At 38.0% G+C, this 16,178-nt stretch overlaps 1 protein-coding gene across 2 annotated transcripts in view; it reads right to left on the bottom strand.

The window, feature by feature from the left end:
- Window positions 1–16,178, bottom strand: part of LOC105230555 (5-hydroxytryptamine receptor 2A) — a 132,571-nt gene that overhangs the window by 19,547 nt on the left and 96,846 nt on the right. For both annotated transcript variants that reach the window (XM_049452188.1, XM_011211374.4), the window contains exons 7-8: window positions 6,495–6,684; window positions 5,989–6,126 (exon numbers count right to left, since the gene is read on the bottom strand). In XM_049452188.1, the coding sequence (XP_049308145.1) occupies window positions 5,989–6,126; window positions 6,495–6,684 (328 nt within the window). The remainder of the gene's footprint in view (window positions 1–5,988; window positions 6,127–6,494; window positions 6,685–16,178) is intronic.

Below are 16,178 nucleotides of genomic sequence, written 5' to 3'. Positions count from 1 at the left end.
ACTGTATATGGCCACACGTTAGTGAATGTGTGTGCAAAACATAACAATACAACACCTGCGTTAATTAATGCCACAAACATATTTCGGGATTTTATGTGCTTACATATGTACTTATGTGTATGGTATATAAACAGCGCCGAAAAATAAACTTTTTCAAGTTCGTTTTATGTTTTCATTGGAACAACATGCAGCACTCTTATTTGCCTACCAAAACAAAAGGGCCTTGCGAGACAAACAAATTAATTTTTAGCTTTAAAAGCTTGAAAATGTACTGCACGCGTAAACCGAAGTAGCGGGAACCGCGCTGAGAAAACTCAAGCGGAAATGAAACCATGCCAAATCTGAAGAGCATACCGACTTAAATTTTGCTCCAAACAGGTCGGTTGAGTTCCATTTCATTTGGTGAACAACGATTTAATGCCCAAAGAGCGAGTAATTAATTTGTTTGTAATATGAAACGTTTGGAGGAAGTCAACATCTTTCGCACTTCGAGATCCATTAACGTGTGTTGAAGTGCGTGTTTTTGTCGCACATACCATAATAACATAAGTACATATGCCTATACATATGTGTCCATGTGGTGTGCAAACTGCGCGGCAAGCAATTATGCCCCAACTCTCGAGTGTAGAGTTATGACACAATGACTATCGCATAATTCCCTACAATGCCGCATCGCCTAAAAGCATATGGCACTCATCTACATAGAAGGGGGACGTAAGAGAAGGGAGTACGCGTGGCAGCACATGCATGGAGACGTGCTTGAGCGGCAGTATTGAAGGACACTTAAGCAGCGCAATCATATGCCAACAAACATAAGTGGTCAGCTTAGGCAACAGAAGTCCTCAGTTGGTGTCTAATATGGCACATAAGCAGCAGGGCTGGGACGGCAAGCGAAAATCACTTTATTGGCATTATCAAGTTACATTAAATGCTTGCGTTTTCCTCAGTTGGTTGTTTTGTTTTTCCCGAAAGAAATTTATGGCAAAGTGAACAGAAATATTTGAGCATTTCGCCCGCTATTGACCGTTGGTGAGAGCCAAGGAAATTATATAAACCTTGTAACCATGCCAGTTTCTGAGTGACCCTCAATAAGATTATCCGTCAGAATCGATAGCTTGAGATCTCGGTAAAAGTACACTGATAACGAGGCTTCCAGAAGCATAATTTTGAAAGCCTTCGTGAGCCGAATACATGAAGCCAATAACAATCATTGGAAAATTTGGATTTCACACCAACTTCCCACATAAATTATAAAAAATATTGCGCATAGCAAGCGATGGGCTGGGGCAAAATTCAACGGCTCAGCGTTGTGGTCATTAATTATGTGCTATTGCTAAGAGGATTTTCAATTTAAATTCAGCCAATTAACTTCACCGTTCGACCGTAAAATTAAACAGCTGTTGCGCGTTCCTCACGCACACATACCGATTGGCCGTCTTCTACTAGTTCATGGCCCCATCAAATGGCCATCGGTTTTATGGCACAAACACGAACAAATAATTTTTATACCAGGGAAGAATTTTTTGAGATTCTAAAGAAATTTCGAATAGTTTGGAAAAATATAAGAAAATAATTTTTGCTTCGGCCATCCTACAAACAAAAAGCTGCATTGAAGAGTCAGGAAATTGAGTCTACGACCGACGTTCTGAGAATTATTATTTATCTTATTAATCTGAGAGACTCTTTTGTTTTTAAAAGTTATAATTTTTCCCACTTTATTGAAATTATGCTTTGTCAGTTGAGAGTCTAAGTTTCCGATTGCGCTCGAACTTAGTGCCTCCTTTCTAGTTTTTTAATGTTTAATAACCAGCGAAGCCGGTTAATGATATTGCTTGGCTATTATTAAGTACATTGTAGAATAATGAATTGCGCAACGGAATTATGAAGAAACCAAAAAAGTAATATTCAAGGAAAATTTTATATACTGATTTGTTGTAGCGCAGAGGATGCCTATGCTTAGTGCAGCAGAGGTGGTGAGTCAGACTACCAGTGAATATAATGCTTGCACTTCATGAAAGTGAAGAAAGGTCAATAAAAAGCGGATTACGGCAGCGATGATGAAGGTGCGTCTTATTCACTTTCTAATTCTTTTTTCATCTGTTATTTTTAACTCCTGTTCTGTTATTTTTACTCTTTGTTGCTTTGTTAAACCACAACTTAGACATTCAGAGTTGAATTTGAGTTTTGCGTTTATTTTTCGGCTTTTACGGTTATACTCCTTTAAGGTGATGAAAAATAATGAAAATTCGCAAACATAAAATAGCGAGAAAAGCGCTTGCTTCAGCAAAATATAAACAAATCAAAATTAAAAGGCTTAAAGCCTTTTAGGCGGAGCAAAACGAACCTTAAATTGATTGCGATAAAAATAACTAAATGCAAAAGACTTAAAATTCCGAACAGAATTGATGAGGCATGATAAAATGCAAAACATAGAATAACGATTGTGGGTATGTTTGTTGACGTTTTGAGCTGTGCGAAACGCAATTTGTGAACCTTTTATTCTTTGGATTTTGGACTTCATTTGACGTGAAGGGAGAAGTTATTTGCACTTTTCTACAATTTAAAAATAGCTGCTTCGCTAGCTTTAACGACTTCAATGAATACAGTTTTTATAAAGGCCAGTTTAACACATACGATTTAGCGGGTCGTCTCTAAAATATACTCGTTTTATAAAGGCCGTTTTCGTACACTTTTTAAAGGTCTCTTTCAACATAGCTCAAGAATTTTCCAGAAGAGTCTATGAACTAGTGAGATTTTAAATTAATTATTAAGAGCACGACTTCTAGACTTCAAATATCTTGGGGCTAGATTCTGAGACGTTTCTGAAAAGCTTTTGTTAATATTTGAGGTAAAAATCTTTTCTTATTCAAATTGTATTGTTGTAGCTGACACATAAAAAAGATGGTGCCGTTATCGTGAAATACTATATAACAAATAGTTTCGTTGAAGCAGACGGTGGCGGGTGTTCAGAGTGTCTGGAGCCTCAAAAGTTCAAGGCTGATGAAGGAAAGGCTACCTTGAAACCGCATAAGAAGAATATTCAGCATAAGATTGTGCCAGTTCAAGAGTTTGCCTTCAAGTAGTCGAAGAAAGAGGTCAGATAAAAACGGGGAACAATTCATGCAGGCGCTAGAGGTGTTGCATCCGATCGTTTGAAACTATCATTATCACAAAGGAAATAGTGATCGGCGGACTTATAGTATGAGTAAGCAAGATTTCCGCATATGAAAGAGGCTTGTCATAGGTGAGGTAAGTAACACCATTGTTGTTTTAACTTGTTGTGCTTCAGTTGTCCACAATTGTTTGCTTAAAGAGCTAAACTTGTCTTTTTAGATATCAGCAAAATTTTTTGTTTCTTCTTAAGCATTTTTATTGTAATATAAGTTTTCTATTTTTTTTGAGTGTTTGATTTGCATTTTCCTTTTTTCTAAGTTATTTTAATCTGTTTGAATTAAATATCGGGTCACTGGTGGGCGCTAAGTTCAAATGATGAGCAAAAGTTTTCAGTTGGAAAAATCTTAGGCAACACAAAAGGCACGAAAGATTATAACGAAGAGAATCCGAAAAATAAACAACTAAAAAAACCAAAATAAAAAATTAAATACATACATATAACCAACTGATACTCATAAACTAGCACACAGTTGTGTGTGAGTGTGTCTGAGCGGGTATTTCTTACTTAGCATTTATTATAGGCGACCGTTCCCCCAAGTAGTGTTTATGTGCAGTGCTCTTTTATTGCGCCACTAAGCTCAACTGCCCGTCAAAACACAGCTGCTATTCATCAATTCGCATTCGTCCAGTACGTAAGTCAGTGAGCGAAGCCTTCAGCTACCCAACCATTCATCTTCGCTACAACAAATCTATCTGTCCATCACTTCGCTCTCATATCAGACGCTTCAGAAGTTGCCTACGCTTAGCTATGGCAGCATAAAGCCGACATTCACTTGGCAGACCTTAAGGAGTGTGCTCCGCCCTTCAGGCTGTCATTTTTACTTAAATAATCTTTCGATTTTTTTCGCTGTCTTGCCTCACTCAAGTGCACGCGCACAAGTATCCACTGAGGCTCACGCATTTTCGTTTGGATATACAGAACACTTGTGGCCAGTTTGTGTCCGTTTATTCGCTTGTGAACATCCGTCGGTAAATCATGTTAAACATGTGTAGTTGTACTTGTTTTGGTACCTCTTGTGGCTGTGTTAAGTTTTGTTAAGAAGCCCAGAATCAGGAAGGAAAGCACCAGCATCGAAATACTAATAAAAGCTACGGCACTGTATTTCGGGGTTTTCTGCCCTTGTGGCATATTTGACTTAAATTCGGCAGCGTTCGCTTGAAAAGCCCGGTTGACTTGCAGAAGGAGAATACGTTTTATGTTGTTTCAACTGAATAACTTACTTACTTTTAGGTATGATCCCCGTTATTTTATCAAAGATACCGAATTGTGTATTGTTCGCAAGTCATATCAATTAGTTCAATGCAATTTCTATATTAAGATCTGAATTCTAATAAATATAGCTTTTTTGATAACTCCATCTCCATAAATCAATCATCATAATTGACTTACTATTTTTATTTTAATCATGTTTTATTTTCGAAACTGTACTAAGCGCTGTTGAGATTTCACCAATGCTTTAAGATCCTTGCAAGTCCTTGGGCTCATTATCTAACTAATGCTTTTCAACAGCGACAGCGCACATTTTTCGTCCAAGGCATTTGTGCGAGCTCTTTCGGTGACATTAGACACGCTTTGAAATTTTTCCAATCAAGAAAATTTATTTACTTTGAAAAGTTAGCAGTGGTTCCCAACTTTTTCTGCATTAAAGTTCACTTTCAGCGTCACTTTTATTAGTTTTATCTTTAATTTCCGACTAGTTTTACTTCGCACTTTTGCTTCCCGTTTTTTCATCTTCTCTGTGTATGTGCATCTTCATTCTCTTAGTTGGTAATTGTTTTGCTGCCGAGTATTTTTTCAGCATTTTTTTGCCGTTTTCTCTTCACATTGCACTTTGAATTACTTTTCGTTTTATTTTTGCGTTGTGTTACATTTGTTGTTATTGTGTTGCGCCGTTATTTGCCTGAATTTGGTTTTTAATTTATTGCACAATTTCCGCATAGTAACTCTTCGTACCAACCCTTCTCCGGCCGCTCCGCCTCACCAATCGAGGAGCATAAACATTTTTCTTCTGGTCTCAACCGCAACCCATCTCGTGTCGGTGGTGTTCTCAGCTACCACCACCACCACTAACGCACGGACAGACTACAAAACGGCATGCCAGCAATTGTGGTTGCACAATTGGACTTCATTACGCCTGACATTAAATTTTGTGGTTGACCATTTATAGTCACTGACCCACCGCAGCTCAGCCGCATCTGCTTCACTTCACCAACTGCGTCGGACCCGCCGCCCCCGCCCCCGTCTCCGTCTCCGTCACCCATAGACCGAGCAATCAACAAAAAATACCAATGGGAACTGCAAAAAGTATTGCAATTAGTTATTTTGCTGCCTCTCCGCCCGCCTCGGCAGTGTTTGTGTGCTTTGCCCAGTGTTCGGAATGGAAATTTGTGGGGAAACCTGGTCGGCATCACTGCGTTCAGTGCTGCAAAGCAATTAAGCTAATGAAAGCATTAATGTTGGCGCAAATTTTATTCAAACAGCGGTAAGTAAGTAGTGAGTGAGATTCCGCACGCCCGCACTTCCCGCTGCCTCGATGTGCGTCTGATGTGATATTAATTCATAAAAACGAAATTCGCATTGTATTTGTGCAGTTTATTGACCGAGAGTCAAGTCTGCACTGCCACGAAGCTGTGGAGCTGATGAGTTAAGATGAAGCTCAAATTTACTCGCATTTATTTATTACAGCTATTCCATCAGCTTCCGGTTTTATTTGTGGTTTGTGGAATTGTGGTGAATGTGTGGGTGTGCGCGTGTGTTTACGTTGAAAGCAATGTTGCAGGAAACATGTTGGTTTTGTATTAATTGCCACTCACCTGATTATTATTGCCGGTCACATCGATTGGCCGTGGCCGCCGCCTGTGTATGCGTTTACGTGCCGTCTGGTAGATTTTCCAATAAAGCGCCAAAATGACGAGTAGCGGCACGTAGAACGTGCAGCATGTGGCGAAGACCTGGAAGGTAATTAAGAGCTCAATGTACTCATGTCGTCAATAATATACTTGTAAATGTGTATGTAGACATCTGCAAATGTTCCGAAAACAACCGAGTTTTTCAAGTTAATTTTACGGAGGTCACTACATGTTATGGCCATAGTATGCTCAGGGTCGCATTATTGTAAAAACTAAAGCGATGACTTCAGTGAAAATTGCTATCTGTAGTACTTGAGGTGCATGTACTGGCGTTTGGTGTGAGCTAGATCTTGACTAGAGCTTAAAGTCCGGAGAAGATGGTCACTCTGATTAATATATTTTGCTGTCTTAATATTCTTAGGTACATTTCCAAACTGTGTGTGTATTCGACGCATCTGGGCTTAACTCACCTGATATGAGACATCTTGTGAAACCATACATTTTTGTTGTTCTATACGCTGCAAGTAATCGGGATCCTTCCAGCCGAATTGTGGCGCCAACGACACTATAACAGCCGCCGACCACACAGAGAAGATCATAAGAAAGACACGCTTACTTGTGCGCGAATGAATGTAATCGATGTTAGTCACCGCCCAATATCTGAAAGAGAAGCACAAAGCAGAGTGCATTAGTGTCATGAAAACAATCATTAAGGCGAGATAAATAACGTTACAATACGAGCTTCATACGAATGTATAAAAAAGTGGAAAAAACATTTTTACATACTTAGATATCGACTTCAATATTTTATCTCGTTCTTTCAACCGTGGAAGACCACCGAAAAAGCAACATCATACCCAACCCAACCGACTTACACACACGTTTGTATGCACGTACGTTGCAAAAACTGTTGCGAAACTATTACAATAACGAAAGTGTTGGCAGCATCGACAACAACACAAACAGCCGCCACTGACGCTGATAGTGGCAGAAAGTGTGTGTGGAACAATAAGTAGTAACGGAAAAAAATGGCGGAATAGATGGCGAGGAAGACTTCTGCAGACATCGCGGGGCGATGGCGTGGAAGTTCGTAGTAACTGTGTGCATCCGAAATGCGGATATGCAGCACCGTGTTGCAAAGTGTTGCCACTTTGGCATGCCGTTAGCATATCCGGCATTAAAACACATATGTATGCACGCACAGAGCCGAACAACGCGTGCTTACCCCCAGATTACGCTTATAAAAAATATGGTACCACCCCGGTTCCTACATTTTTCGATTCGTTGGCGGTCTGAAAATTCTCGTTTTTCTATTGTTTCCGAAAAGTTTGCGTTGCCATGCATAAACTCCCAGCCAATGTCCGAGTGTAAAAAATTTAAATTTGCGCCAACAAGAAATAAAAGTAGATTAACACCATTTCGACACAATCAGGGCTTTCCGTTTTCTCCGTACTTTTGCTTTGATTCATTTCAATTTAAGTTAAGGGTGTGATCCTATATACATATGTAGTTTAGGGCTCTATTATGCAAACGTTGAATAAACCTGGTCCTCGTGGCATGCAATATGTAGGACTTGGATCTGATCCACTCTTCTACTCGCAAATTGTTTCCTTATAGCGGTCGCTCCTCCGTAGAGCAAGGCCTTCGAGCGCACTTCCATCATAAAAGTGCCGAAATATTGCAGAAGAGTACATTTTTCGATATTTAGAACATGTTTTCTTATATTCACCAGAGATCTAAAAAAGGCCAACTGTCCATTTGTCTGTTGCTGGCGCTATTTTGTCCAAACTACTAAATGAAAACCGCAGAAATATCTGAACAAGCGAAGACTCTTTATGTGATTTAATTGTGTTGCTAAGGGTTGATTACCATTGGTAGACCTATAGGGTTTTGATGAGATATTTGAGACATTCTTTGTATTCTCGAGCTTTATTTTGAGATTGTCAGACATCCCTACCAAATGAAGCATGGTTCTTATGTACGAATATGTTCGTGGGTAGAATTATGTTGAACATTTATTGTTCGATTTCAAAAGCCGCGTTGTCAGTTTCCCCGAAAGCATTGCTGAGCTTTTTTATTTTCCGCCTTAAGCCGTTTTTTGCCAGTTTTTCGCTTGTGTGTGTATGTTCGCGCTGGTGTTTTCTTTGTCGCATGCTGCAACAATTATTGCAACAACTATGGTATTACTTTCGATAGTTAGTGTCGCATGTGTTCCCGGTTACAAGGTTACCAGCTGCCTAAATAGTTTTTTTTATTGTTTTTTGGCGGCGTTTTTTGCGGATTCGCTATTTTTTCGTCGATTTTTTAACATTGTTTGTGAGTTTTTGATATTTCATTAGTGCCACAATGGCTACGCTCGTACTAGTTGGTGTGTGTGTGCGTGGGCATAGAAAAAAAATCGTTCGCACAGCCTCTAGCTAGACACTTGATGTATATGTGGGAGCGCGGAAATTGGAAAGCGCTCATTTTTTATGTCGCCTTTGAATAATGAAGGCACAAAATTGTAAATTCACTACAGAAAAACCAACAAATTTTATGGATTTAAAGATTAAATTTGAGTTTTGTGACAAGGATATATGTATACAGTTTAGGTATTTGGTGTTTATGAATGCAAAATAAAATATTTTCACTTTATTTATCCGATATAAAGTGTTATCGAAAATCCTTAGCAGGTTAGAGATCTCGCCAAAGCAATATAAAAGACCCAAGGACCTTTTGTTCTGCTTTAGGCGGACAAATGAAGAATGTAATAATTTAACAACATTCTGGTATTCAAAAAAAAAAATCCTGAAGACTCATAGTCCAAACATGGTGAAGCTCAATAAATGGTCGCAAAGCCAAGATTGACGCCTCAAAAGGTTATGCTGAGTGTTTGGTGGGATTGGAAAGGACCACTATGAGCTGCTCCAGCCTGATCCAACGATTGTTTCTACATTTTACTGTGAACAACTGTTTCGGTCAATGCGGAACTCCTTTAATGAAGTAAAGTCGGCTTCAAGTGAAGCCTGTGAAAATTAGTTGTTGCAGTTTTTTGCCGAAAAACCAGAAAAGTTTTACACTGATGGAATAATGTCTCTAGCGGAAAAATGGCAAAAAGTGGTCGACCAAAATGGTGCATATTTGGTTCAATAAAGTTCATTATAAATATAAAAAATAAATGAAGTTTGATTAGAAATACGAAAAGACTTTACAACTATCCAATATATTCTTTAAAGCCAAAGTAAACGTTTTGTACTGAGGCAATAACGCTTAAACTCACGGGAGCAATTACGTGCCCACGGAATATCGGAAATTTCGACTAACCTCATATTGAAATTCCATAAATTAATTTCGTGCCTGCTAATTGAAACGCCGTCATTTGCTAACCAATTAGCATAAATCGAATGGCGCTCACTTAGTTGCCGTCGTTAATTTGTTGTCAGCGCCCTCTGTAACGCCCTGTTGACGTGGACATCAGTGTCTCCGTGATGGTGATGTGTGTATGTGTGTGTGCCAGTGTAGGTGTCAACATGAGCGCGCATGAATAAATTTGTTCAACCAAAGAGTGATTGTGTGTGTGAGCGTGTGTGTAGCTGTAATAATTGTTTAATAAGGATCGTGACACGTGACAGTATCGCATCGGTGTCTCGCGTTGCACCTGGCTATTATGCAATTTTATGATAGCTATGTAGCTGGAGTGTGCCAACAGCGGAGGCAGGCGGAAGAAGCGACCTGTCAGCGTGCCGCACGTTTCCTTCAAGCGCTCGGCTGATTGTGGATGGCGCGGATGCGTGCAAAGTTGTCATTTACGGCAAATACTTGTGCAACACATACACACATATAAAATTGTTTATGGAAATTTTATTTTGCATGTAAACATGAAGTGACTACAATAAAATAGCGTTCTTACATACATATGTGTGAGTGTGTGTGGCAAGGAGGTGTGGCAGCATGGTTAACACCGTCATTCAGGCGTATTGTTTGCCACTTCGTCAGCTGTGTGTGCGGTTATGTCATGTTGGTGGAGCGTGTAATTGTTGTTGCCACCATTTTAGTTTGTTGTTCTGTTCACTGTTATCTGCTATCGCTGCGCTGCTTTATCAGCAGTAACGGCAGAGCGACTGCGGTAGAAGGTAGACAAAGGACCTTGTTCATTCATCAAGACATTTATGCTTCAATTTAATATCAGCTCACATTTAAATTTACTTATTGTATGTCCGTTTGAATGATTAATAGGTACGAGTACAAGTGTGCCTCGAATTTGCAAAAATCCCAGTCAATTCCATCTAAAGATTAGAGTTAATGATTTGTGGGCAATGGAAAATCGTGCGAAGAATGAGGTTCAAAAACGTTCTGAAAACAGTTAGAGTTGAGTTTGAGTTATTAGTTATGAAAAGGGTCGAATTTGTGTCTTTTCGAAATTTTGGAAAAAGAAGGGCTCAGAATATTATATAAGCATATTGAGAGATTGCGGTCTGCCAAATATATAAAATGACCGTCATCGGCTGAATTAGACAACACTTCACTTCGTCGGTAGATCTGCATAATGGAGGAGACACGACAGCATTCAGAAGTTGATAAGCTCATATTCCAATACTATATAAAGGACCACATGTATATATGTGCAGGTACATATACATACATATGTATGTATGTATGTATGTATTTATGAATTCGAAAATGTGTAAATGTGGGAATTTGAGCAGCTTGTTTAACCAACAAAATTCACATTCCACAGCAGGCTAATTTATCAATTGCACCAATTTTGTTATGATTATTTTATGCCAGCGATAATGCGGTTGAATGCAAATGTCAACAGTCGCGCGCATCCAACCACACTGGTAATTTTCGCTTTGTATTATTCAATTTGGGAAATTATTCAACCGCAGTGAGAGCGTGTCATCGGGTTTTTATGGATTTTCAAAATATCACAAGGCCACAACTAAATATTAGATAGCAATTATTGATTAACACGTATTTTATAATAATTGTTTATGCTCACACCCACACACATGTATTTAAATACATGCAAGGGTTTCAACATATTGCAAGTTGTGGGGTGAGGCATACATGTTTATAAATAAATTAATTTTTCGTGGACTCGTTCATAGATACATACATACATATGTTTACGCCGAAATGAAACAAACATCAATAAATGGATTATTTTTGTCGCTGTTGGCTTCGATTAATTGGAAAATTAATTATTACATTTTAATTATTAGAGCATGAAGATGCGCAAATTTGATTGGCAGAAATTGAAAATTGCATTCCATATTTTCATAGCTCGCGGTGCGTATTAACAAATATATTTAAATAAATAAAGCGGTAAGCTTGTGTGTGAATTCGAGGAACCTATGAAAATGCACATCTATCTCAATCTCTATTTAATTAGCAATTTTAATTTCGCTTTCAATCGCAATCACAATCTCAATCTCAACCTCAACCTCAAACTCAATCTTAATTTCAATCTTAAACTCAATCTCAGTCCAAATCTCAATCTCAATCACAATCTTAATCTCAATCTCAATCACAATCTTAATCTCAGTTTCAATCTTAATCTCAATTTCAATCTTAATCTCAATCTCAATCTCAAATACAATCTTTATCTCAATGTCAATGTCAATCTCATTCTCATTCTCAGTCTCAGTCTCATTTTCCATCTCAATCTTAATCACAATTTCAATCTTAAACTCAATCTCAGTCTTAGTCTCAATCTCAATCATAATCTTAATCTCAATTTCAATCTCAATCTTAGTCTCAATCTTAATCTTAAGCTCAATCTCAAGCTTAATGTCAATGACAACGTCAGTCTCAATTTCAATCCAAATCTCAGTCTCAGTTTCTTTCTCAATCTATATTTTAATTTTAATCTCAGTCTCTATTATCTCTCTATCTCTATCTCTATCTCTATCTCTATCTCTATCTCTATCTCTATCTCTATCTCTATCTCTATCTCTATCTCTATCTCTATCTCTATCTCTATCTCTATCTCTATCTCTATCTCTATCTCTATCTCTATCTCTATCTCTATCTCTATCTCTATCTCTATCTCTATCTCTATCTCTATCTCTATCTCTATCTCTATCTCTATCTCTATCTCTATCTCTATCTCTATCTCTATCTCTATCTCTATCTCTATCTCTATCTCTATCTCTATCTCTATCTCTATCTCTATCTCTATCTCTATCTCTATCTCTATCTCTATCTCTATCTCTATCTCTATCTCTATCTCTACCTCTATTTTTATCTCTATCCCAACCTTAATCCTAATAATATTCAGTGAAATTGTAATGACTCTAGTATTGAGTACGAATGAATATTCTCCTGTATCCATTAGTGCATTTTAAAGTCTCTTTCCTCGATTCGACTCGGCAATGCAATACTCAAACTCTTTAACATTCTTCATGAACTTATCTATAGTAGAATCGAGTCAGGACCACTCCAATTGTTTGTTAATAATTCATAAACAATAGTTTAGTCTCAATTGTTGATAAAACTATTATTTTGTTTCGAGTGTATTCGAGTGTGCTTTGTGCAGCAATTTATTCGCAACTAATGAAAACATTTTGTTTTTTGAGGACTATTTCCATTTGCATTTAATTCGAAAATATTTCCATTGATTTTAATGTGCGATTGCACGCTATCCAAAGCTTTTCTACTTAACTACTGGCCGATTATTTCGAACTTTAGCTCATTGTTATTCAAGCCTTTTGTAGTGCATCGTTTTGTTGTTGCTATTAATATTGTGCGCCTTTATTTATCGAAGTTTCAAACCGTTTGCCTTTGAGCGCCCCTTTGGCTAAACGCGTTTTACGCTAGTCGAATTTTTTTTCACGAAATTGAATTGAAATTAGAAATCAGTTTAAATCAGTGGTCTATGGCTATTTTATGAAAATAATACAACAAAATGTACAAAAAAATTAATGCGTGAAATTAAGCTACATCAGTTAAAAAATGTGACTTGGATTAATGGATGGTTAAGCAAGACGAGCTTTTTTTTATTTTTTTGGTTCCTGAAACGTTCCACAAATGTACAGCTGCCTACAGTAAAAAAAATAGATTCTCCATTGGAAGATCAATCCGGAACTACTTAAATTTCTTCTTAAATACTCATACTCTGTTTCTTGACCTTTTCTGATTGCATTTTTAAAGGTATTTAAAAATCTTAGTACCCAGCTACTGAACCCTTACATATGACACACGCATCTTACTCTCATTTACTACTTACTTTTAATACAAATAAATACATACCCAACGAAAAGATTGTCGAAAATATAAGATTTTTCAAGGACTTTGAGGTCATCACGTGGCTTACTTCGCTAATTCAGGATAGTATATATAATATTGTATATCACAAAAAGCCCGCAGCTGTGGTTATTGTTATAAATTTTGAAATGCTTCCTAAAACACCACCTCTCTTACCGTGCCTCTCGTGCTGTTAAAACATCCATAACTCCAATCCGTTAATGTCATGTTTGCTGTTTGAATTAACACCGTCCGACCGAATGACCGTTGATTTTCATATTTGCTCACTGATTTGTGTTGGCGTTTTCACTGCGTTGACTTGCAACACATACATTATTTTCCAAGCTGCGATATACAGTTATGCTTTGTTGTTGTTAGAGTTTGCGTTGCCTACATGGCAGCATTAGCATAATGTAATTATGTGTTGAACACAAATGAACTTTGATTTTTCGTGTAACAATTCATTAGCATTTCTTGATGCCTTCAACATCGCCTAAGAGAGGTAGAGAGGGAGATAGACGCGGGTGGTGTGTTTTGGTACAATGCGTTGAGGTGAATCAATTCAGCTAGAATATTCGAAGAATAGGAACTGCAGGAAAATAGAATTTATACTCCTGGATGCACTAAGAGTTAAAATTAAGGAGAAAGACGACGGACCGAAATGCCCTACTTGGATGTACAGAGCTTCGATAAACTCCGTACCAGTGTGCACGTGAACATATTTAAAGAAATATCTGTAATAAACCATATACATATTGGAAGTGGGGAAAGAAGTTGGAATTCGGCAGGAAAACTCGAATTTGCTTGGGGCAGCAGGAATCTTCAAAATATAAGCTGGCTCCCACGGCTAATGGATTTTATGAAAAGTTTTGTTTTAATGCTACAAATCTGCTCCTGGGCATTGTCGACTGACGGGCGACCGCCGTTAATAAAAATATTTTGAAGATAGTAGGAAGTGAGATAAAACCCAGACGTAACGTGATCTTAATACGGCGGTCGCGTGCAAGTATCCCAAGCAATTTCAGTTAAATATTTAATTTTATTATGATTCGTTCGCTTTTTGCTTTAACTTTCATTGTTTACTTTAAAGCATCCTTAAGTATTTGCTCTTCCTTCACTCCAACGAAGTGCCTCGCTGTATGTCAATGCAGATTTATTTGGTTTGTACGCCTCTGTCCACAGCGCCTGAGCTCCGGCTTTGCACGTTCTCGCTTGCCAACCGCCCGCCGGCGTTAAACACTTGTTTTCATTTTATGAAAAATTACCAAAATTGAATTTAAGTCAATCAATTTATCATCAACAAAACAAGGGACAAGCGCAAGGGGAGGGGCAGTGAAATCGAAACGCTGCCAGCGGTGTGGCGAAGTTGAAAGAGAAAAAATTAGCTCAAATTTGCTAAGAAACGAAGGCATTACCGAGTGAGTGGCAAAGCTTTTGAAAACACGAAAAAAGTTGAGGGGGGGGTGGCGGGAAAGTGAGCGTGCCTTTCGCCATCTCGCGTAGCCGCCCAGCAGTTGGTACTGTGTACTGTGTATTGCGTGTAGTGTATATTTGTATTTTCACTTGCAGTTTCGCCATATTTTATTATATTATTTATTTTACTTTTCATATTGCCGCCGCTCAATCTGACTGTTTGCTGTTCAACGGCCGTTATTGTCGCAAAGTGAATGATGAATTACAAGGCATTTATTAAACGTAAACAGTTTTAATGCGATTTTCCTTTCAGTTCGAACAAAGAAGTCGTGTGTATGTAAGCAATTGTGCATAGAAAAAGTCTCTTCGATATAAGAAATTTTTATATCGAACATCAGCACACTGATTGAGCACTTTTGATTGCATCAAATCAATACAATAATCTTGTTTATGGACAAGCAAGCCAGAGCTGAGTTCGGTTGCAGTCGAAGATTACATACTCTCCCAATTTGGAAACATAGTAATTAAAGGTGTTTTCAAAATTTTATTTTAAAAATGCTTTAAAATGCCAGAGTACATATTGCAGCCATACGTTCTTCTTACCTATTCTGTCATTTTTGTCTCGCGTACTTCGACAGCCTTTTTGAGAAAACTTAACTCTTATTGTATAGAACCAAATGTGTTTCTACTATTATTTCGTAATAACAAAAGCAAATCTTTTGTATACGCGATATGACTTAAAATATTTGGCCACATGGAAAAAGGCACGACTGACAAACTTTCTCAACAAAACTTATAGGAAAACTTGCGCAAAACATTTCTTATGTGTACAATTGCATTAGTGTGAAGTAGCTTTGTGTTAAATTTATTCAGTCGCTCTTCCCGTGTACCGTTGCGCTGCCAACTATTCGTGGTCTTTCCCGGCTTAACCGGCGCTGAACCGTGTGCGCTCATCTAAAGCCACTTATTTTTAGCCGAGCCCGAAATGTGTGCCATTACTTGCACGTGCTCTCGCTTAAGGATCTATCAAGTGCGCCAAAATAGTTGGGCGGGTAGCCAATATGGCGCCCACTTCCAATTCAGGTATATATTGTAACAGTCCTATATAAAGTATAATAATAATACGGCTATAGTACTCGTATATATACGTATATCTTGCGCTTGTATAGTTACAGTTGCTCACATTTGTTTTCTCTATTTTGAAATGTGTAAAACTTGTCGGAGATTTTTTGCGTCGCAATTTTCCTTTTTCTTTCTCAACGACCGTTTACTTGCTTCCAATTTCGATGACGTACGCATTGGCGACAGGTGTTAGAAATGAATGCCGCACTAAAGATGTGGGCTGCCCAGGCTTAAAGTTATTTATTTTTATTGCATTTTCACAAGTAGATGACGGCGTTAGTTTTGCTTACAAGCTTCTAAGTATAACTCGCGAGGGTGAGGTGAGTGAACCCAAATACTGCACGAACTTATAGTAGCATAAGTAGATAGTCATAAACAGCAAACGTTACTCA

Source organism: Bactrocera dorsalis, chromosome 3, assembly GCF_023373825.1.
Source record: "Bactrocera dorsalis isolate Fly_Bdor chromosome 3, ASM2337382v1, whole genome shotgun sequence".
Lineage (NCBI taxonomy): Eukaryota > Metazoa > Arthropoda > Insecta > Diptera > Tephritidae > Bactrocera > Bactrocera dorsalis.
Note: the sequence above shows the minus strand (reverse complement) of the source record. Positions and strands in the feature narration are given on the sequence as shown.